At 42.4% G+C, this 24,583-nt stretch overlaps 2 protein-coding genes across 2 annotated transcripts; one reads left to right on the top strand and one right to left on the bottom strand.

Moving 5' to 3' along the window:
• Positions 1–3,782: 3,782 nt before the first annotated feature.
• ccdc177 (coiled-coil domain containing 177) lies at positions 3,783–7,720 on the top strand. The gene is made up of 2 exons (XM_080413797.1): positions 3,783–4,095; positions 4,927–7,720. Exon 2 carries the CDS (start codon positions 4,939–4,941, stop codon positions 7,510–7,512), a length of 2,574 nt encoding a protein of 857 aa, XP_080269923.1. The 5' UTR covers positions 3,783–4,095; positions 4,927–4,938; the 3' UTR covers positions 7,513–7,720.
• Positions 7,721–10,423: 2,703 nt separating this feature from the next.
• plekhd1 (pleckstrin homology domain containing, family D (with coiled-coil domains) member 1) lies at positions 10,424–23,906 on the bottom strand (the record flags this gene model as incomplete). Its single annotated transcript, XM_080413798.1, has 13 exons — positions 10,424–12,487; positions 13,312–13,455; positions 13,949–14,093; positions 15,927–16,059; positions 17,300–17,505; positions 18,439–18,532; positions 18,665–18,759; positions 20,538–20,590; positions 20,734–20,825; positions 21,176–21,252; positions 21,792–21,881; positions 22,288–22,381; positions 23,740–23,906. The coding sequence occupies 13 exons, from the start codon at positions 23,904–23,906 to the stop codon at positions 12,327–12,329; spliced, it is 1,551 nt and encodes a 516-aa protein (XP_080269924.1). The 3' UTR covers positions 10,424–12,326.
• Positions 23,907–24,583: the final 677 nt, after the last annotated feature.

Genomic DNA, 24,583 nt, shown 5'->3' with positions numbered 1-24,583 from the left:
ATGCCCCTGTTTAACAAGCCAGCCAGCACGTTCCACTGTTGTCACTTCTTACGCGCTGTCCCCTTCTGATACGGCTCACGGGCGGGGCCAATTAAACTCGCACTGTTCCTCCACACCGGGTCAAGAGTTTAGTGGGTCTGTCACAATCTGCTTCTCTCTCCTCTCCAGCCACATTTCTCACTTGCCATTCTCCACTTAACCACCAGATGCCCTCAGACTTGCCCTCCGTTCCCCATCAGTTGACTGCCCTACACATCCTCGCACCTGTTCCCAATCCCTCCTCAGCCCTCTCACTCAACAATTTCCACTTTCCCCAATCAGCCCTGCAGATATGCAGTACAACTGGTCTATTCCCTCCTTTCACCATTCACAAGTGATGTTACCACTTCATGTCTTAGCTGTCTAGCCTCTGTCCTTGTATTCTGTGTTTCTAGTTACCTGTCTGTCTAGTAGTCCTGTCTCCCTCCCCTTGCGCTTATACCTTGACATAGAGGGGAGGCTTGTGTGCCTCCATTCATCTGAAGGCTATACAGGCCTTGGGCAGGATAAATAGAAGAAGAATACTCCCAACAACCAAGCCGGGCAGATTTCCGATCAGAGGTTGGGGGTTGGGCATAACAGCTCCATAAAACACCATCTTGTTACAGAAACTATGACACATTCTACAAATGGTAAAACCACAGGCCCTACAGTAGACAAGAGACAAAACACTGTCAATAGACCCTGTGCATAACTGTAGTCCTAGGGTTTCTGGTTCCAGTACAGTTTCCCATAGCTTTGCAAAGGCTTGAAAGCAGATTTAGACTGTTAACACGTGTTTCCAATCCAGTTATATGCAGTTATAAAGGTGACAATATCCCTAAAGAATTACAAGAGTCTTGATGTCTGTGCACATTCAACTCAGTCGGAGCTGTCATAAGTCAGAGAAAACATTGGAGAGAGTTTGACTAATGAATTAGTATGAGAAAGCCTAAGGAAGACAGTAGAGACCAGCATTGGGCAGTAGTTTCGGCATTACTTGTATAACTGCATTTCTCAGTAGTGTGGTGTTAGCGTCACTGTTTTCTGAATCTAGCAACCATAACGCAGCAGCAGTTTTTGCCATGGTCGAAAATAAAATTGCTAAGGGGCAATAAGTGGTACCACCGCCTGTATGTGTAGCCGACAGAAGCACTACTGTTTGACATCACATACTAATCATTAAGCTGATGCCTGCAACTTGTCTGCTGCAGGAGAATACAGATAGCTGTTTTTCTTTTTTCTTTTTATTTAGAGTAGCCAAAAAAAATTACCCCCTTTTTCTCCCCAATTTAGTCATTATGCCAATTAATTCCTCCCCACAGACCAGTGGTGTGTTCTACCGTGTTACGCTGTATACGCCGTATACAGTGCAATTTCTTTTGGAAAAAAGCATACAGTATATCTAATAACCATTTCATCCATTGAAAACGCGATAGCGTATCGCGCATGTCGTGCAGGGCATAATTATCGTATAACCTCCGAAAAAACCTAGAACACACCACTGCCACACATTTCTGTGATGTCACTGCTGTTGTATCCCATTGACTCACCTGCCAGTGAGGAATCCCCACCGGGAGGACGCAGGGCCTTCGTCCCACTCCTCCCGCCCAACATTCCCTAATGACAGGTGCCGCTACAGCCTGTATAGGCGCACACTAATATCACCCTCCCCGGGTCGGCTTCCCTCCCCCGAACACGGCCAATTGTGTTCGCTTAGACGCCCGACAAAGCTGGATGGGGGGGTTCCCCAGCAAAAGTAGTTAACATAGCATCACAATTATTTAACCACTTTATCCATTTTTGTGTTGGCTATTCAAAAATAGCAGATCTACAAGCTTGCACATCTACTATTTGCCAGACCCAGGGGGTCAGGCCTACATGAGGCTTTGTCGGTCCCTCTTTGCCAATGTTTTTGTCCATATATGGCGCTTACATGTCCCTCTTCTTGATTGGCCAAGCTTAGCGTGACGTAGTGCTCTGTCGGCCATTCAGATTTCCGGCCATTCAGATTTCAACCACTAGGGGTCTGGCAGTACCAGGTCCCCTGGTTCACTTGTTTTAAAATCTTTGGAAAAATATCAAAAATGTTTGGAAAGTTTTGAATAATTTTGATTATTTTAACATGAATCTTCTCTTCTGGGGTCCCTGGCACAAAACCTTTTCAGATTGGGGTCCGCAGCGAAATACATATCAATTCAGGGGGACACAGAGGTTAGATAACCTCTGTGTCCCCCTGGTCACCACAATAAGGAAACAAGAATAAGTGTGCAGAAAGTAGTACTACTGCAAATGAAAATACTAGTACTATTAATTTTATTGTTAACACACGCTAATACTATTAATGTATACTACCATTATCAATAGTATGACTACCATTGATGCAGTGTAATTGTGATGATAATAATAATTAAAATAATAATCATCATCATCATAATAATAAAAATAGTGCTTGGGTGGTGCAGTGCTAAAGTTTCATTTAATTAAAACTAATTATCCTCCAAAACACATAGCATAGTCAATTATAATGTTTAGAATCAACAATACAAACAGTGACATCCAAATTTACCATCAAGCCACGACCCACACTCACAGTATAGATGAGTCACTATGAAAGTCTATGGTGGCATTGTGATGGACTATAAGCATACAGATAGTCGTCATATACAGATCTAAATTTTAGTCCTTGGATAATGGTGCCCATCTGCATTTCCCCAAAAGTTGCCCCTTGTGTGATCCTTTATGCTAGAAACACATTTCTAACTATGTAATTCTTAATTATAAAACATGATATAACTTGGTTAGCCTGGTTCTCAACCTGTGGGTCGGGCCCCACATGATTTTGGGGGGTCTCCAGATGACAGTGAAGTGACAATTTAATGACTTTTAGGACCTTTTTAATACCTCCAACAAAACAATGAAAGAAAATAAAAAGACCATTACTGCATCAAAATGTATCAACAAACTATACTATAAAAACGACAGAAAATACAGTAAATGTGAGTCAGTGGCAGCTGACAGACATTGTCCCAAAGACGCTCGTCATACTGATTGGCTGTCTCCCAATGGGCCGAGAAATCACAACATAATATTTGTGTAGTTGTAGCACCCTCTAGTGGTAGACCTGCATAATTACAGATCACTCGATTTCAGACCTTATTGGAGTAAAGGGAACCAGATGGAAGGAATTATAGAACACTAATGGTGATGCAAGTTTGATTTTAAGGCCAGCTAGCAGTTGTTTTATTTAAATCTATTCATAGACATGCTCGACCCAGACATTATTTATTTGATATCAACCAAATAGCTCCGTTATATTGGTGTCGTCATGTCTTTATTTGTTATGGACATATATGTTCGAATATTTGAATGAGTGTAGCTTCTGTTAAGTGTTATCATTGCATCACTTCGTCCATCATGTGTTTAGAATGACTATTTACTATTATACACGCATGTTAAAGAAGAAAAGAGGGAGGTAATAATGAATAGACTGCAGCACGGCAGCGCGGACCTTTTTTAATAGGACTATATAGAATTATCCAGTACTATAGTGCTCAAGGCTTATTGATTCATCACCACTATGTTTTTCGATGAAAGCAGAGAGCAGTCCAGTCAGTGGACAAATGCTGGGTCAGTCAGTCCGTATTTTTAGCACATTTGCCACAAGCAGGCGGAGCTAAGATGCCCGAGATGGAGGGATGCTGCTAAAAAGCAGGTGGGGACCACGGATGTTTACTGGATGAAGAGGAAAAGATCGGCGGAAATCATAAAGGAGAAAGCAACCGATCGGTTGAGCTTGAGCTCGTTTTTGTCGCTGGAAGTTGATTCGTATTTCACCAATAACAGGCTAATAATTTGGTTTTCTAAAGTCGAAGACGGCTGTGATTTGAGATTTGGTCGGCTGGAACAGACTGCGAAAGTCACTGTGGTGCGTGGTAGCCTATGCTGTGTTGGCTGCCTGCGACGATGTGATGTTCCATGATCTCTGCAACCTGATATTATGCAGGGAACAACAGAGCCTGGGCGGATTCAATTGGGACAAAGCACGGGTTTTGAGAACGTTTTGCAAACTGGCAGGTCAGTCACAGTCAGTCGGTGTTTTGTGTGGTGCTGTATCTGCATTAAAATGCAGCAATTCAGAGGTTGAATTGGCCGTGGCGTGTTTTAACAACATGTTATGTTTGGTTAACTCGCTTTTCTCATTACTACTATGCATCGGATTTTAATAGAACGAGAATTGCGTTCCCTGAGAAACACTGCAAATCATCCTAGGGCTAGGCCTACGCCTACAATCTGCTTGTGTCAATAGAAACGTATAGGCCCTCACTGACACTGAGACGGTGTGACAGGCCCATAGTGAGCAGCAGATGCATATTACATTATGCGTAGTACTAGTGCTTGTACGGCGTTAATCAGAGCATGATGGTTTTAGCTTGTTAAATACATTTTGATACATAATTGATTTATAACCTATATCTAGCCTGTTCTAGACTCGGTATATAGAGTGGAAAACATCGAATGAGTAATCAAATTCTTTCCACCTAGTAACTCTGATAAAAATAGATGCTCAGTTATAAAAAATGTGGTGTATTTCCTGTGTAATATAATTTCCCCAGAGGGGTAATGTCTCATCTGTGTTTGCTCATAGGCCATAGGGTGCATAATGTGTGTGTGTGTGTGTGTGTGTGTGTGTGTGTGTGTGTGTGCGTGTGCATGCACTATTTTTAAAAAAAACTAGCGTAATGGACATCCGCCACAGATTGCATGTCTCTTAAGCTCTGCTTAGAATATTACAATTATGTTCCTCTGACTGAAACCTCTCCCCCTATTTTATCCACTTTTCCCTCATATGTCACCCCTCCCCCCCCCCCCCCCCCATCTATCCCTGTTTCACTTTTCTACCTGTAGTATTAGCCAACTATGGTCGACCCATCAGAGGTTGAGGATCAGAACAAGTGCAAAGGCACGCAGCTCAACACACCAGCTGTGGCCACTGAAGCCCCACGGTTGCCTGAACACGGCAATGGTGAGGCACTGGATGAGGAGGACGGGGATGGCGGTTTTGAGACCCCACCCACTGGTAGCTCGGAGCACACGAGCCCCTGCCACACTGCAGACCCAGTGGGTGGCCAGGAGCCCGCCTCTCAGGGGAGCCCACCGACCCAGGAACCGCCTCAGACCACCGAGAGAGAGCCATCTCCCAAGCTGCACTTGGACCTGTATAATTTTGACTCACCGGCAGCAGAGGGCAGCCGTTACGTGCTAACTAGCCCCCGCTCACTGGAAGCGTGCGCGCGATGTGGGGTCAAACCTGTGGAGCTCCTGCCGCGCCCACTGGCCGATTTCGCCCGCGAGGCTCCTGGACGCTCCATGCGCGTCGCGACAGGGCTGTTCGAAGTCTACGAGAAGGAAAGGCATGGCAAACTGAGGCAGTGCCGGGAGGAGAGGGAGAGGATCATCAGGGAGGAGAAGAGAAGGATCTTGCAGGCTGCAGTCAATGGCAACAGCAGCACATCATCATCCTCATTGGAGCAGCAGCACAAAGTCACTTCTGCCTCAACTCAGCCATCCAAATCTGGGCCATCATTTAGCCCAGCCACTGATTTTGGAGCATCCCCTAGGGCCACAGTTTTGGGTCCGACCTCTAAAACAGGCACAGCTCTTTCAACTAAACCATCCTCTGCCAGCCTCAGCACCTCACCTAAATCTGCCCCCACTGGATCAACTCAAGTGTCAAAAACTGCTTTGATGAGCTCCATGTCGTCCTCCAAGAGTGTCCCTGGATTTGTTAAACGTTCAAAATCACCTTTGTCATCCTCTGAGCAAATCAAAGGCACGCGACCTGTCTCATCAGGCCCACCACCCATCGTCAGGAAGTCCTCTGGCGGAAAATCCTCTAATACATACCCCAGGTCAACGCCCAAGCCTCCCGCCTTCCCCAGAGCCAACACCACCCTGGGATCATCGGTGCTGAAGTCTTCTGTTCACAGCCCTGCTGCACCTGTCAATGGCATATCAGGAGCGCCGTTCCCTCTGCACAACGGGCACCTTGGAATACAGTCCAAGGCCCGAGCTAAAAGTCACTCGATGGAGTCCTTGCAGCGGAGGAAGGACGCAGTTTGCTCATCGGCTTCAAATACCACAACGACAACATGCACCTCCTCCGAGTCAGGTGCCTCTTCCTCCTACAGCTGGGAAGGAGTACGTGATCATTGGGCTAAAGTCTCCAGCCCCCGTGCTCGCACCCTGGCCACTTTCAATTCACTCATGGGCCGGAGCCTCAGCCTGGGGGACCTCAGCCACTCCCTCCAGACCACACAGAAGGTGGAGCGCATAGTGAGAGAGGTCAGACGACGAGGCCTGAAGGCTGTTCCTGAGCGTGACCGAAAGATCGCGGCTCTGATGCTGGCCCGCTACCAGGAAGAGGACATCATGAGTCAGACGCGCTACGTGGCTCACCTCCAGTGGGACAGTGAGCGCCGCATGGATGAGCTACGGCGAGGGCAGGAGGACCGTGAGAAGCAGCGAGCCGTGATGCATTGCCAGCGGTCGTGGCAGTCGCAGGTGTCTACTCGTCAGCGCCGCTTGAGCCAACAGGAGCGTGACTCGTCAGATGCCAAACTACGGCTAGCTGAGGAGAGCGAGGAGCGCTGGAGGGAGCTGTCTGAGCAGCAGGAGCGCAACAGGCTGCTGAAGCTGCAGCAGGCGGCCCGCGAGGAAAAGCAGAAGAAGGCCGTACAGGAGCAAAACCTGAAGGCGCTGGAAGAGGAACGAGCTGCTGTCCTGGAGCAGGAGAGGCTCCTGATGAAAGAAAAAGTCACAATGGCAGAGCTGAAGAGGGAGGAGAAGGAGCACCAAGCCCATGAGGAGAGACGGGGGCTGAACCGGGCAGAAAGGAGACGGCACGCCGCCCTGATACAGGAGATCGCCCGGCGAGAGGAGGAGGAGAGAGAGGAGGCCAGGAGAGCGGCAGAAGAGAAGCTCAGCCGCTCCCTGGTGAACTATGAGCAGATCGTGGAGCGCAGAGGGCAGGAGCTGAAGGAGAAGGCCAAGCGTGAGGAGAAGCAGATCCAGAAAGCACGCAAGGCAGCGGAGCGCCGTGAGAGGCAGCAGCGGCTGCAGCTGGAGGCTCGTGCCAAGGAGGCAGAGAAGCGGGCACAACAGGCAGCACTGGTGGCCGAGGAGAGGGCCAAGGAGAAGGCCCAGCGAGCCACACAGAGTCGGCAGGAGAAGGAGAAGCTGCAGAGGCTCAACAGGCAGCGGGTGGAGGATGAGGAGAAGCAGAGGCGCTTAGAGCTGCTCCAGTCCATCGAGAGGAAGCTGGAGAAGAGCGAGCTGATCTTCAAGGAGAAACGCGCCGTGCTGGAAAGCGCACGGTCTGTGGCGCGTGCCTCCTTCCATGTGCGCGACAAGGTGCGGGAGGAGACCAACATGCGCACGTTCGACAAGATGGCCCTGGAGGCCCAGCTCCATGCCACCCTGGATGATAAGTGAACCTGTAGGGCTGTAGTTTGTAGAGCACCCTACTACTTGGCCATGTGCTCAGGTTTTGGCCTTTGTCATGGTCGTCATCGCTCAACAGCTTTACCCCATTTCCCATAAAGAATCATAGCTGTGATTGTTTTTATTCCAACATATCTGTACCCATCTTTTTTCTATTTTTTTTAATCAAATTATCATTACCCCTTTTTTCATGCCATGAATCCCATAAATTACAAACCAAAATAATTCATAATTTTGGAACATGGACATAATGGAATTACGGATTAAAGCAGCTGTAACTGGAGTGAAACGTTTAGCTTGTGTTTACTATTGAACTTAATATAAGATGAAAGTCGAGAGAGAGAGATAGAGCTGCTTTCTGCAGTAACACAATCTCTCCCCTCTCTCTCTCTCTGCCTTTCTCTCTGCTCTGGCTGTTTGACTGATTGGACTAAATGCTGTGCCGGAATGAAAAGAGCCATTGTCAACTAGGCAGCACAACTCCATGGCAACTTTTTAAAAGGAGCACTCCTTAAAGAAAGAAAGGCAAGCATAGAAGAAAAAGAACAGGAAATAAAGGTTCTAGACCTTCCCCTTGAGCAAACGAGGAATCCTTTTGTGATGCAGCAAGATATAGTAACCGTACGGACAGAGCCCTCTCCTTGTACGGTAGTCTCCAAAGCTGAGAGTGCAGGCCTAGCAACGTGACATCACATGAGGTCTCTGAGCACAAGCCTGGTGCTGATGAAGCAAAGGAGGACACAGGTTTCTGCAGCAGAGGCATTCTCTCTCTCCCCCATATACTCCCTCTGGACTCCCTCCTTCTCTCCTCCACGTGCCAGATAACCGTGAACAGGGAGGTGCTTGGAGAGACACGCTCTTCCTTACCCCTCCCCACCACAACACAACACAACAACACAGGCACAGGCAGCATACTGCTGAGACCTGAGAGACCAACGCTCATAAGCCTATGAAGGTCGACAGGTACGCACACGCCTTGGGTTTTCCGTTGCACTGTTTAAAGTTTGACTTAATTGCAGTTTATACCAACACCACCGCTCATTAGACGTCTCTGAGTGTTTATAATTAAAATCCGGAAAAACACGGGACCACATGCAGGCCCTCCTATGTTGTTAGTGTGTTAAGAAAAACATCCATCTAACACACAGGCCTACATGATGCTGGTCACCAACAGGCTTTCAAGCCCTTGCGCTAATCCTACAATCTCAGATTAAAGATAGAAAATGGGAGATTCACATGGGTTTTTTTCCCCTCTGATGTAGCTGTTGCCATAACGATAGCAATCTGGATAAGAACAGCGGGAGGGGGGGTGACTGAGCGCTGAACCAGAGTGTGCGTGGGAAATGTGCAGAGGCCTGTGCAGGGCTCTCTGGCAGAGAGGGAGAGCACATTCTGGCTGATTCTTAGAGGACATTGGAAAAACGCTCTCTCAGTTTGTTTTATTGACATCTGTGTTGGGAAGGTAAATTACTGCAGCGTTGCACTGCCCCCTGGGCTTCTTTGTGCGGAAAGGAGCATTTCACAGATACTCAAAGGCAGTTTATAATCTAATACTGTATGCCCTAAACTCTGAAAAAGGGTGCACTTGAACTCATTTGATTGTAATGAGAGCTAATGATACAACATTTGATTGTAATGAGAGTGAATGATATAACATACAGCACAAATAATTGATAGAAGAAAAGCATGTAGTTGAGAAAGTTTAAATACTCACATACTGTAGAACTCGAATCAACTAAAGACCAAAGCAAGAGTCTTTTAGGGTCAAATCACATAACACTGTTGGCTAGGACAAAAAAAGACTCGACATGTATTGTGTGTGAAAGGCCCCTTTAAGGCCATGATCTACCGTACCTGGTCTGGCTCACGGCACGGTATGGCAGACCATCTGTGACCTGGTTATTGTGCTCAGCAATAACATGCAAACTGTGACCTCAGATGGTTGCGTGTTTGAAACCTGCATTGTAAAATCCAGAGAGGTAATTTAACTCAATAAAATACAGGTCCATTTGGTTACATTTGTACACTTTCCGAGTTACAAATGGATAAATTAGCACTGAGGATTTTACAGCGTATCAGCAACATTCCCAGCTGAGATAAATACCCAGCGGGAATATTAAAATGCAGTGTTGGACTAGCAGAGGACTAACAGGCTTATTAATGCATTAATGCACTGCATTTAATTGTTTACCTCAAGTATTGGTAGAGGAGATGCTGTAAGTTGGCAAATTTCTAGGTACTTCTGGCAAGCAAAGAGACATGGTTAAACATAGAACAGGTCATTGGCAGCTGCTGTGGAAATCTAAATACAAACTACAGCAGAACCCATATTTAAAAAAGTACAAAAAACTGTGAAATTATAAATACAAATTCCAGGACATAACTGTAAGGGATCACACCGCTCACATACTTAAGCACAGCTGCAGCAGACCTTTAATGGTATCCTTGCCAGAACAGAAAATAAATGTTCTAGTCAAGATTTGACCTTGTTCATGACCTGGTTCTCTCAGTAAGAGATCTCTTGTGGTATTGTTTGTGTGTCAGGATTATGTTCTTTTCGCTATTCAGTTCAGTCAAACAGGAGGTGAATTTGCTTCAAATACAAAATATCTTATATCCAGTCTACACAGAAAATGTGAATGAAGGCACTCATTACTATGTGAATTGCAGTCTCAGGTTTCCTTTTTAAATTGAGGGGGATTACAGTAAATTGATCCCAACCTTGTACGGTATATTTATCCCTACTATGTGTATGTGTGTATTTCACTGCATATAACTTTTCACTTGTGTCTTTTTTTTAATCACCCACAGGTCCCAGTGGAGGAGGGGAGAATGATGGCGCTGCTATCTGCTAGCCAATGCTACAGAAGTCTTCAGCCATTTTACTATAGTAGTAATCAGGTTGCGTGTAGCCAAGTTGGCGAAATCCAATAAGCTCACTTCAGAAGACGCTGAAACTCACTGCTCTGATAGAAATTCTATACATCACAATTGACAGTGTTGCTTTCGTTTCGGCTCATTCAGCAGAGTGGAGGTCTACACTACCTTTTACATTACACTTAAAGGCCTTTAGCTGACGCTCTCATCCAGGGCGACTTACAAGGGCAACAGCTGCATAAGTTCATTCTGAAAAAGTGTTGTGCAACATTTCGCTTGACAAAAACTATTTTCAGAAGCGTCCATTAGAGCTCAAGCCTAATTTATACATTATCTTGAAAATCTGTTATTTCAACAAATTATTTTCTCATCTAAATATAAATTAGGCTTTACAAGGGTCAGTGTGTTCCTGTGAGGGTTCATGTATCTTCATGCTGCTTAACACAGGACTCAGGGTTGGGGGGCGCTGGAGAATCAACATGTACTACAAGGTTCAAACACAGCTTTATTAACAGCAAGGCATGTCATTCAGTCCATACAACTGCAATATTTTGTTCCATAACCCATCACCTCAACGTGTTGGTTTATTTTTCCTCCTCCCAACACTCATGACACCATCACTGGTTTTCATTTAACTTAAGATTTGTATAATTACCAGTTGTATATTTACATAAAATGCTTGCTTCTGTGCAATACATTAAGTTATGTTGTTGAGGACAGGTTATGTAGCATTACTGGATTGGTGAAGGAAGCCATTATCAAGGACATATCTGTGAGTTGTTCAGTTTTCATCAACCCTTGACCAACCCCATGACACAACCGACCCATGACACAACCTGTGTAATACTCAAATGCCAGAAAAATAAATGCAAAAGTTTTTCAAGGCTTGTTTGCACTGACTGTTTTTGTTAAATAAATACTAGAAATTGTTCACAATCAACTGCAGTAGAATTTGTTCAAAAAGTGACGAAAACATCTCGTATTAGACTTAATTAATATAGTCTTGCATGTTTTTTGTTTGTTTATACCGTGTCAAGTAATATACTATGACACCTTATGGGGAGGGGTCTTTGAGAGGCCCCTGATAAAATAGAACACTACAATAGTTTTCATAGTCACTTTATTTTATCATTAATTTGTATTCTAATTTACAATTTTGTAAATTCCTATTAAATCAAAATGAGACACTGGCTGAATTTAAAGCTGGCAGCAGACTCCAAACAAAGTTGAATGTTTTTTTGGCTTGCTGAAACAAAGGAGGATGAAACTGTTATACCCTGAGGTAAATCTTGGAGGTGGAAGAACTGCTGAAACATTTGTTTGTTTGCTCCGCAACGATGTCATTTTGTTCTTACTGACCTGCCAAAGACTAAAACAGTTCTACTTCATTTGAGGGTGCTGCAGCCTTAATTCCAATCATAGGTTTCACTCTTGTTGTTATTACACATCTTCTAAACAGAAATAGTATAATTATTTGCTAAATCACATGAGGAAAACATTGTAAGGAAGGGTGTCCTGGGATAAATACAATTCCCAGATATTAATGTTGTTTTGTGTATTTTCTATTCAGTCTCACTTGTTTGTTTTGAGTGGCTTTTGAATTCAACCAAAAGTCAAATGATCTGCAAACCAGTTCTGAACATTCAACTATTCTCTGGGGCTGTAAAGTATGAGAGTGGCTCTTGAGGCATGGCAACATAAGGTTAAGGACTATTCCTGTAAAGAGGAATCCACGCGGGAATCTTTCTGTCAATCTTTTCTGTTCTGTTCATCCATTTCTATCCCTCTCTCTTTCCATCCCTGTCTTTCCATGCCCGTCTCTGCTCTCTGTCCTCTCTTCCCATTTTGCTCAGCCTCCCTTTCTGTCATTCCCTCCATCCATATCCCCCTCTCGTACTGTCCCCAACACTCTCTCATCGTCCCACCTCTTAGTCCTCAGCTGGGTTGTTTGTAGCGTCCTTGCGGGCAATGATCTTGTACACACTCTCTCTGAAGCTGCTGTCAGATGTTAGTCGCCGGGCGGTCTCCCTCAGCTCGTCCATGTTCGCCCTTTCACTGTTGGGGACGACGAATGACTTGGACTGCTTCACTGCAGAGAACAGTATGAATTTATGGAAATCGCAGTGCTTCAGAACCTGTGTATCATACCAAAATGATAAATGAACGTAATGCTAGTCCACTGCTGCTACTACCATGTCATGTCATGATACAATTATAAACGAAAATGTTATACTATAATACTTCAAAACAGCATTAGTGCCATACAGATAACATAACATTTCTTTGTTATAATTATGTTTATGTTATAATTTCCACAGCCAAGCAGGCAACGTGAATTCTTTTTTTAAACCATAAAAGCATCAACATGTTGAACAGACTCGACCCAGTAGAACAAACGGAAGTAAAATTACTGATGACAGTATTAATATAATATTACTAGTTGTATACCACTTGTTATACCGCTATAACAGCTACTGCAAATACTACTACTATTATCATTTCCACTGCTACTACTGTTGCTTATAACTATAAAACATACAAAAAAAAATAATCTAAAACTTCACAAAACTTGTGTGTCTGTAGCGAGTAGGTCCCTGAAGGGCACCAGTTATTATTATTGTTATGCAATACTAAAAAAACTACAAATATATATAGATTTATTTAGAGCAAGGCAACAAATTATGACCGGATCATAATTTGCTGCTACTTTGAAAACCCTTTTTTGTTCATATGTTCCTACCTGTATCACCAAAGAGCACCTTTCTATCAGAGCCACTGACTGATCCCTGCAGCGCTTCTTCTTTTCTTTATACTACTAATGATAAGTGAGCGTTTCACTGCCCAAGTACATAAGGTTCCTCAACCATAAAATATGCATGTTGTCAGAGTATGTCGTTCTCATCAGTGTCTTACGCCAGTGATGCCTGGAGGCTCTCCTTTGGATCCGGCAGCTCTTGATTCGCCGGGCTGTAGCTTTGTGGAGATACACAGCGTTCTTCATTATGGAGGGAAGTTTGGCCTCAATCTCTGCTGCACAGATGCAATCCTCAAAGAACTCTGAAAATAGCATGGCAAAAACATACTGTAGATGCATGTATGTGCACATGCACACACACACACACACATTTTGTAATTCTATGGCAATATGCAATTCAAATGCATTATTACTGTACTTGTACAAACAATACAAACAGAAATGAAAGATACAGACATAATGTAGACAGACACACAAACCCATTTCATGAATCTGAAATACTTCCAATTGCTGAAACAAACATACTTCCACTTAAACAACAAATAAATCAGAGATTTGCAGGTGTAAATCATGCTCTTTCCAGAAGAGGGCAGTCATCTGGACTAGTTGCACATGGTTCTGTCTGTGTATGTTTTGAGAGTGAATTTGTACCCTAGGAATTTTCAGGAGTACATCTCACTTGTGATATTTATCAACGAATTATATGTTATGTTGTGCCTAAATAATTTGTGTGTTGATTAAAAGAGAATTGCATCCATCTTCTTGGACTCAACAGAGATCAGATGTGTCACTTACTCTTCAGATGAGTGACGTCACCTTTCATCCTTTCCTCATTCTCTTTGGTGCGTTCCAGGGAGTTGAGACCTTTTTCCAGGTCCCGCAGGGCGTCCTCTGCCTGCTTCAACCTCTGTTCCAACTCCACCCGAGACTCCATCTCTGCCTGGGAGCCACAGGAAAGGACACTCCATCATCAGATTACAGGATAAAGCCAGTAGAGTGGAAAGCAATAGCAAAGAGAGCATATACAGTAGAGGATCATGAGGGTGTTTAGCCGATAGTGGAGAACATTAAAATAATTAGTTGGAAATACAGTTGTTATAGAGGAATATTACTCCACAGTACACACACACTGTATCCATCACAACCAGCAGGGAGATTAGGCCTAGCTACTACATGGAGGAGATTATTGACAAGTCTCAAATTTGTTTTTAATCACCTTTGCATATCAGGTGCATGTTGTCAGCCACATAGGACAATGTTTCAAACTGTTTTTAGTTTTAGCTTTTATCTTTTGTTGCCTTCTCCCAATTTAGTCGTTATGCCAATTCCCAATTCTCCCCCCTACAGTCGTAGGGCATTGTGGAGGATTCGAACCCCAGTATCAATGAATGGTCGGTGGCCAGGCACCTTACCCCTGGCCTGCACCACCCAAACGCCTACAGATAGAGAATTTAAGGAATAACAGAAACATTCATATAATGAAAGTCAATTCAAATTTTCAACTCTGCGATTGGGATGACAGTTTACCTGAATGCTACAGTGTAGGCTCTATGCACAGCAGTCAGCAGCCATATTGACAAGAAATTGGGCTGAATCCATACTTCCTTAGAGGTGTTACCAATTACACTAATTAAAGGATACTAATTAAGCAAAGCCTCTTTGGCTCTGTTCCATTTGAGCCTTAATTAGTATCAAAGTTAACACCTGTGAAGGAAGTACGGGAGCAGTAAGCCTGATTTATACTTGGTCTTCTTCTTATGACTGTGTCATGCGGCTATATTTTCAGAGTAGAAATGACTATAAGCATTATTACATAAACATTTACTGTGCATGTCTGTCTGTCTGACTGACTGAAAGATGGTAATTGAGATGAAGGAAGTACAGTGAAGTCATCCAATGCAGAGAAATGGAAAAGAGGAATCATTTGAGATATTTTGCTACAGTAAGTGCAATCTGATATGCAGATCCTCTTCCCAACAGTTTGAGGTAGATCAGATACACAGTCAAATCCAGAGTGTTTATTTGATTGTAAAAGGACTCTCAACTAGCAGTTAAACACCCTGTCACCCTCATGATCCTCTCTATACCCTTTGCTTACACTTTCAGAGTGATATTAATACTACAGACTTTGCTATGTACTGGGTGTGAACTTACACAAAGATACATTAATTTATATTTTAATGCTGATGGATTATGATTGTTTTTGGGGTGGGGAGTAAGTAAAAAAGAACCTTGGTTATTCATTATGAAATGTAAAATATTGTAAAGTTGTATATCTCTTAAATTTCTTTTATTTTCTATATTTTACCAAATTCTAATTCCTATCATAGGTGAACTATGTTGTGTCTGTTGTGTCTATTGTGTGTTGATTTGTATGACTTGTATTGTGGGTGTGATGGACCCCAGGAAGAATAGCCATGCTTAGGCAAGTGCTAATGGTGGATCCATAATAAAGTAAAGTAAATGGTGAAACAAAGAAAGAGGCCATTACTGCTATTTAGTTCCAGTGACTGTGTTAAGATATCTTAATGTTTGTCAATTCAGTCCTGTATTTTGAGTTATTATATTCTTTTAAGAGTTTTCCAGACAGTTCCAGACATTGAATTTTCCCTAAAAACTCAGACTAGTGTACAATAATAAAATATCAATGTGCAAATACATTCCAGTAGCACCAGTCATTAAAATACACAACTGTATGTTTTTCTATAATGAAACCATCCTGAGATATACAGTATCAAGTAAACTACCAGTATTAGTAAATTAAATGATTTACCTTGAGCTCTGCTTCCGTCTGCTGTTTGTCCACAGTGAGCTGTGTGAGCGACTGCTGCAGCGCCTGGGCCTGGGAGGAGTAGAACTCCCTCTCTTCCTGGAGGACTTTGGCTCGCTGCTCGTTTTTCCTGAGCCTGTAGAGTATAAGAGCATCCAGGACGCAAACAGTGGAGCACAGTGTAACAGTCAGGCAGAAACATTGTATCTCCAACCTATTTCAATTTCAATTTCTTTCTATATTAGTGGCCTACTTTGTCATTGTGTCACACAAAAGTGACAGAAATAGTCAATCTATTTTTGAATTTTTTTGTATTATAATTTTTTTGTCAAAGTGTGTCTGGGTTTTATAAATATTGAACCAGAGAAAATAATTAACAACAGCTTTTGACTAAATAACTACATTGGATCCATTGGAACACAGGTTCTTTATCCATTTCCTGAAAAGTAACAGTTTTGGACAAACAAGGTTTCCGCCTGACAGCGACATTATGACATAACGTATAACATATGCCATTTGGTACATGCTTTTATCCCCAGTATTAACATCTTAAGCATGAGTGATGCCATAGGGAATCATCAAACCCATAATCCAGGAAGTGCTCTGCCCCTTAAGCTATATAGAAAACACATATGTAGTATGTACAAACACACACACACACACACACACACACACACACACACACACACACACACACACACACACACACACACACACACACACACACACACACACACACACACACACACACACACACACACACACACACACACACACACACACACACACACACACACACACAGCCCGAGAAGGTCATCATTAATGGGTTGAGCCGAACACCCACCAGGGGATTGTCTTCACAAATCGGTTGACAGTACATCCAACTATTACTTATGACAATTAGAACGTGACAGAGCAGAAGTGTGACAATAAAGGCCTTTGTGCACACAGTCAAACTCACAAACAGGAAATATCACAAGATTAGCCTTGATAAATTTAACTTTGACGTCCGTGGCCGTTGAGTGAGGCCCATCCCTTGTGTTGTGCAATGTGCATAACAGAACATTAGTGCTATGTAGTCGATACCAGCAGCCTGTAATATCCCATTTCCCACTGTACTCGATGGACTGGTTGTTAAGGGATCAATACACATTTCCACCAGCGAGTCAATTCTCTCGACCATTAGCAGCTAGGAAACCCTGGGAAGGCCAGAACACCAGACCTTTTGAAACGTTTCATAAATGACCCCGTAGTCTTAGGGAATCAGAGATTCTACCCACATTGCATTTCGGGATAGCATTCAAAGCTAATAGGTGATGCTGTCTCAAGTACTTGCAGTAAACCATTACTTGCAGATTGATAGTGCTTGCACTCACTTCTCCTCTGCCTGGTCCTTCCCCATTAGCAGGACCTTCATCTGGTCTTCTATGTGACGTAGGTCCTGGAGGAGTTCCCCAGAGTCATCTCTGTCGTCAGCCTTTCTTCTGGTTGACTCAGAGTTCTCCTCTCCTGTCTCTGTGTCCTCGTTGTGTTGCTTCATGCCCAGCAGCTCCAGGGTTCGCTGCTTCTCTTGGGACAGTTCCTGAAAGAATGAAGAAGTAGAGAATGCTTCCCTAGACTTGAGAGTATGTTTTGGGCCTTTTCCTATACACATAAAAGCTTAGCATAAATCTATATGCCAAGCTTATATAGTACGTACTGTATATAATAAACATAACTAAATAATAAACTTAACTTTTAGTGCTGATACCAGTAGCTGACCATTTAGCTCAAGCTAAAGTGCCATGGTGCGCTAAACTGTCACCATGAGAGACCAACATGTCAAACATGGACAGAAATCAGCAGTGGTGTGGTAGAATTCACAGCTGAGGAGATATTGGGAGTTTTTCTGGGCTTAAAGGAACCAAAACACAGAGCAGAAAACAGCTAGCTACCTTTGATGATTCCGGGAAGGGCTTCATGCCAACTAGGGCAAGGACTGCCACCAGCACCTGCCATAATCTGAGCGCCATAATCTGAGCCAACTCCCTCCCTACACTGTCTGGAAATCCCAGTAGGACTACCACTTCCCTTGCTAGGACAGTTCATGGACAGTGATGTTGATCTAATCATCAAATTAAAGAGTTGATCAAATGCTATTTTCTTGTTCGGTTTGTTAATAAATAAGGCAATGGATATGTGATTTTAAAAATATATAAATTAAAATTAAAATGTGAAAAGAATAAACATTGTTAATTTTTATATAATGTTTTGTAAAGCTACAGGGAGCCACAAGGGAAGGGATAAAGAGCCACATTGCAGAACCCCACTCTGGTATATAATTTATCCATTATTGGCTGAAGTCTGAATTAGCTGGAACATTCTAGCTCAGTCAATTGTAAGTTTTGTCAGCCTGTAGGGTTTTGTTGTAACTTCTGTTTAAGAAGTTGGTAGAACTAGAATTGATCTAAATGTTTGCACCTTACTGAACTTGACACTTAATACTGAAGCACATACTCTTTGGTCAAACTCATACCTCAATGGACTTCTGAAGCATGATTGTTAAGTTGCTCAGCTCTTCTTTTTCAGTCTCCACGCCTTTCAGAGATTGAGCTGTGTCATCCAAGTCCCTGTCAATAAGATGACAAAACATCCTTAAAGAATGATTTGTGTCCTGTCGTGTTGATTTGGTTCTATGTCAATTTTAACTGCATCATATTTCCTGCAGATATTAGAATTATATCTATGAATACTTGTCTTACAGTTTGATCTGTTCCTGTTCTGACTTCAGCTCCAACAGAACCTCCTCATACTTCAGCTTCTCCTCCTCCAGGACCTGGTTCAAACGCTCCAGCTCCTGAACACCACATACACGACACTGATGTATCAGGATCAAGGATCAACCTCTATCTCACACACACACACACACACACACACACACACACACACACACACACACACACACACACACACACACACACACACACACACACACACACCTGTGCAGACATGTACGTGCACATGCATTAACCACTTAAGCCTTAGCAAAAATCTAAGATTGCCTATGTACTGTTACTCATCAATAAATTACTCATCAACAAAACAAAAACAAACACTATGCTTTTTGGAACTAAACAGAATCTTATAAAAACCATAAATCAATCGTATAATATCACTTGTCTTGACGGTACGCAACTGCATAGAGTTGATCACATTAAATATCTGGGCCTATGGCTTGATTCTGAACTTACATTCAAATGTCACATTGACAACATTGTTAGAAAAATAGATTTTAGTACTGGTGTTCTCTACCGGAACAGAAAATGTTTTACACTTACAGTTAGAAAAGAACTTGCACTTCAACTCATACTTCCTATAATGGATTATGCTGATGTAGTCTATCAGACTGCATCTAAAAATAACCTTCTTCCACTTAATACAATATACAACCGTTTATGTAGATTTGTTCTTGGCTGTCCTTATATGACTCATCATTGTACCATGTATGAAAACCTTAACTTACCATCTCCCACAGTAAGACGACAGCAGCACTGGTTACAGTTCGTTTTTAAATGTATCTACTTTAATTACCCACAGTATCTCAAACAGTATATGAATCATTTTACCTCTAGACACCAACTGAGACATTGTGCACAAGTTTACTTTGATGTTCCACGTGTATTTAATTCGGTTTCCAAAAAATCCTTTAGGTTTAAAGCTCCTTCTGACTGGAACAACCTACCTGTTCATATTCGGTCAATATCATCTCCTCAATTGTTTAAAACTGCGCTGTCCTCTCACCTTGAGACTACCTGCTCATGTTTTCACTAATTATCAGTAACAGATCTATGACACAATAATTCATTCATGTACTGTATGTGCTTTGTGTATTGTTGTTGTGTTATTGTTGTATGTTTTGTCTTGTTTTCCCCCCTTGATTGATGTTGTTTTGTCCTGTTTATTTATGTTTTGTTTTGTTCTGTTTCCTAAATGTATTAGTATGTATTCTGTAACTGCGGAGCCCCTTGAAAACGAGATGGTTCATCTCAAGGGGTTAGTCCGAATAAAGAATTTCAATATATATATACTGTACAGTATGTAAGTTGTTGAACATTTCTGAAAAATGTGGCAACATTTTTAAACTGATAATGACATGCCCAAAATAGGGGTGGCACAAGAAACAAGTATGAAACAACCGCGTGTACTGTAGGTGTATAGAAGGATTGTACTAAGTTTAAGTTTACACAGACACTTAGTGCACAAACATACACAAATGCACTGAAACACACATACAATTGCACGCACGCACGCACACACACACACACACACACACACACACACACACACACACACACACACACACACACACACACACACACACACACACACACACACACCACACACACACTCACACACACACACACACACACACACACACACACACACACACACACACACACACACACACACACACACACACACACACACACACACATACACATACACATACACACATATACACACACACACACACACACACACACACACACACACACACACACACACACACACACACACACACACACACACTCTAAACACAGCATGTCAATGGAGTAAGTTACAGAAACATCTTACCTCTCTCTGCTCTCTCTGATTGCTCAGTTCCTCCGTCTCCTCCATGAGCTTATCTACACAAACACAACCATTTCATCTTAATAATTAATTCTTCATGTATTTTTCTGAACATAAAATTCCTCCCCCGATCCGGTCATTTTGACTTGTACTGACCCTTACGGGTCCATTTTTTGTTAACACTTGTTAACACTTTTACCCATATACTCTTGCTTCTCTTTGGCCAGCTGCAGCCCCTGGGCCTCCAGACTCTCTATCATGGCCTCTCCCAGCTGGGCGTTTTTCCAAGTGCTGGAAGTGGGAGACAGTGCGACATGCAGAGGGAGAGTGGAGTTCAGAATGATCCACAAAGTGCCACAAACCAGCTCAACTGTAAAAGATGGAATCTCTTTTCCCCATGCCACAACTTCTTTGGTCATTCTCTGCCCTTTGTTGATTCATGTTGTTGTTGTTCATTCAATGTACAGTATCTTGTATCTTTTATGTTTACATGTACCTTGTGTATGTGTCTAGGTGTGTTCGGTTGCGAGCAGGGAATCAATTTACCAAATGCAAATGCTTTTGAATAATATGCAAAGGAAATTGACTTGGAAGTTTTCTGGAATATTCTCGTGCTTCTAAATTGTATTGGAAGTACTCACACTTTCCCTGATTCCTGCAGCATCTCCAACCACTGACTCTGTTCTTCTTCCGAATCAGCAGCCAAGGCAATGATACCCTTGGGGTTAATACAGAATACTGTACATCAGCATTTATCCAGCTATCATACCCACTTTACAACTGGCAATAATGTACATGTGGGGCAAAAGGCTTTCATTTAGATGTAATTTGCCTTGAACTGAAGCCTCTATCTAGAATTCACTTGCTATTGGTAGATTAACTTGTACAAACTTGACAAACTTGTCAACTGGTCTTGGCAAACTTGTTGATTGATCAGCAGTGCACTAAGAACATTTTTCATTTTCTCCCCATGTGTACTCTGATCCCAGTCCAATGAGACAGCAGGTTTGCATGAAATGTTGACAACTCATACCTGAATATCTGGAAATAATCTAATAAAGAGACTAAATTTGGTCAATTTGGGTCCCTGGCTTGCAAAATAAGTTTATATTTTGTATTTAGTTATTATTTATATAGTTTTATATCATCAAGATCATAGAAAGCTATTAACGCATAACAAAATGCTGCAGGCTAAATTAATTAATTATTAATTGAATGAAGCATTTTGCAGAGATTGTGATAGGCTCGAGTCCTTACAGAGAAATCCTCCAGGTTGATGGCGATGGCAAAGGGCATGCCCATGTCTTCATTGGCAGTTACAACACATCCTCCCAAAGGAATGACTCCCTAAGACATAGACACACATACAATAGAGCAGTTTTTCCTCAACCAATGGTTCGCAAACCACTAGTGGTCCATGGCCAATTACAGGTGTTCCATGGGGAAATATTTGAAATGCTTTGAAAAATATATAATGTACCGTTGTTAAATGTTTCAAAAATATGTTTAAATAATATTTCATGAAGTCCATCAAATTTAAAGTCATACTGTGTAACATAAATGTTTTGGCGACATCTCTCGTAACTCCGTTGTCATTACAGCATTTGTCTATCTATATGAAGGAACGCTCAAAAAGGAATGCTGCAGGGTCGTAGCGCCTGAGGATATTTTGGAATGCAATAGATGTGTACTGTGGTCTCCCTGCTTCTAACTGGCCCATCTCAATGAAAACTCAGCATTTGTGTGATCTCACCTTCGGGTGAATGTTGAAGTATCTGTTGGACTCAAAACATCTTTTCTCGCTCTCCGCATAGTAGAGAAGAAAGCTGTCTTTGATGATGAAGAATCTACACCAATAAAGATATTGACAACTACAAGTCAGTTATTTCAAAGGCACCAAAGACAAGCAATATCTGCATTTGTTGCAGCTTACAGGCTGTAACTAAATAATTATCTAAAAAGTAGTGTTGCATCCTTACTGTTAAACATTAATTATATACAATTGAGAATATGATTTTAGATTTTTTTTCATTATATAGTGGTATGCAACAACAATGTAAATCATTTTGATACTGCATCACATGTCAAAGCAGATCCCTGGTATCACCCTCATAATTGGCAGTAGATTTTCTGATTTGAAAGACAATTGGGAGAGGTTAAAACTGTCTAAAAAAAACGAATTAAAGCCAGTCACAGGGGAGGACTTAATTATGCATTAGTTGGCTGTTGACATGATACCATTCATGTCACAGTTTAAACTGTCACCAGAGTCAGTCAACCACAGCTAAATGTTTGCTCAGTGGTCAGTTATCTTCCACTCACATCACAATGCCTGTTTATTAAAATTTTTGGCATCAATTCCGAAACACTAATTCATCCAGCTCATCCATGCCCTGGCCTACACAACAGCTTAGCAAATCCCCAGGTCTCAAATGAGCATTAATAGAAAAGAAATCCTAAATACAGTATGTGATCTGAATGCTAAATATTTAAGTGTGCAAGGGCATGGCAAGTGGAGGTTTTGGATGCATTATTTATTGTTGTTTTAAGTGCATTATTATTATGTAAACTAAGAGCATCACTAAAATATAGTGGTCCAGAAATGTCAAGATCAGCTTTGAATATAGACAGTCTTGTTCCGAAGCTTCAAATACGTACATCCATGCTGTACATGTGTTATTATTGAGTCAATCACAGCATAAGCAATTTGACATTTGGTGCTGTCCGTTATTTTTAAGTCACCTTGATGGTAGATGGCCTTAGCTGGAAATGAAACTTGTCAACCAGCTTTTGTAATTCTCATGCTGCAACTAAATTAAATCTCAATAAACCTTAGTGCATACACAGTAGCATTTGGATTTTGGCCTTTTTGATTAACTGAAATTTTACTGGATGAGGAGAATGCAGCTGTCAAATATATATACAGTACGTACCGGTATGTGCAAAACTGACTCTCAAATATTTCCCCATGATTATCTCAAGTTTGGTCACTTCCTGATTATTCTGTGTGGTAAGCTATTTTAACTGGTTTAACAGCAGTAGTTCAACAGTACAGTGAAATCATTGTACACAGTAAAATCCTCAGTGTTAATGTATCCATCGGTAACTCTGAGAGTATACAAATGTAACCAAATGGACCCGCACTCTGAGATAAATTAACACTGAGGATTTTACCGTATTCTGGATGGGACTGATGCAACCTCACCTGCGGGACCACTTGGCAGATGAGCGTCCAAAGGGCCTCTTCCACAGAACTCCATGCAGTTGCACCTTGGTGCTGATGTCCAGCACTTCAAAATCGGCCTGCTCCATGGAAGACCAGGGAGATAACAGAGAATTTCTGGACGAAGAGTTTCTGGACGAAGAGAACATCCTATGTCTCTTTCCCCCGAGGGAGGTGGGGCCGTGGTGAAGATGAAATGTCAATAGAACTAAATATAGACCAAAACACAGTCGGTCAATAACAATAACAACGCCCCATACCCCGCACACAGACACAATGCAGGAAAGGGAGCAAACTAATTCCAATAACTCAGCAGGGTGGAATGATGCTGCTGCCAATTCGGACGTCAGCTGGAGGCAGACTGTACGGCGGGGATGAACACAGGGATGAGAGAGAAATGGACAGAGAGAGGGTGAGATGGGGTGGGGGCTAGTGGGAGGGCAGGAAAGAGAGAAGCTTTAGTAGTGAATTGCTAAATCTGTGGCTAGGTCAATACTTTCCTGTCAAACACTCAACCAGTGTTCAAATTACAGTACTAGTACAAACAACAATGGCCTCTAGCCTCTCTATCTCTTGGCAGGTCTGACTGCTAGACTCTCCCTTCATTCATCCATCCATCTACCCATACATCGATCCATCCATCCTTCCTGCAGTGAATTACATGAACATCTGTAATAGTAGTCCTGGCTCTAGGACTCACTAGTAAAGAGGATGTGAGGTCAGAGACTGACAGAGGTTTCATACGCAAGTGAACATTTTAAATGAGAACAGATTAATTTATAGAACATGTGGCAAGAGATAAGAGGACCTATAGTTAATGGATAAG

This window comes from Gymnoscopelus braueri (genome assembly GCF_963280865.1).
Source record: "Gymnoscopelus braueri genome assembly, chromosome: 19".
In the NCBI taxonomy this organism is placed as follows: domain Eukaryota; kingdom Metazoa; phylum Chordata; class Actinopteri; order Myctophiformes; family Myctophidae; genus Gymnoscopelus; species Gymnoscopelus braueri.
Note: the sequence above shows the minus strand (reverse complement) of the source record. Positions and strands in the feature narration are given on the sequence as shown.

Bases quoted from the DNA above. Each gene is read 5' to 3' on its own strand.
- ccdc177 (XM_080413797.1), top strand. From the start codon at position 4,939: ATGGTCGACCCATCAGAGGTTGAGGATCAGAACAAGTGCAAAGGCACG.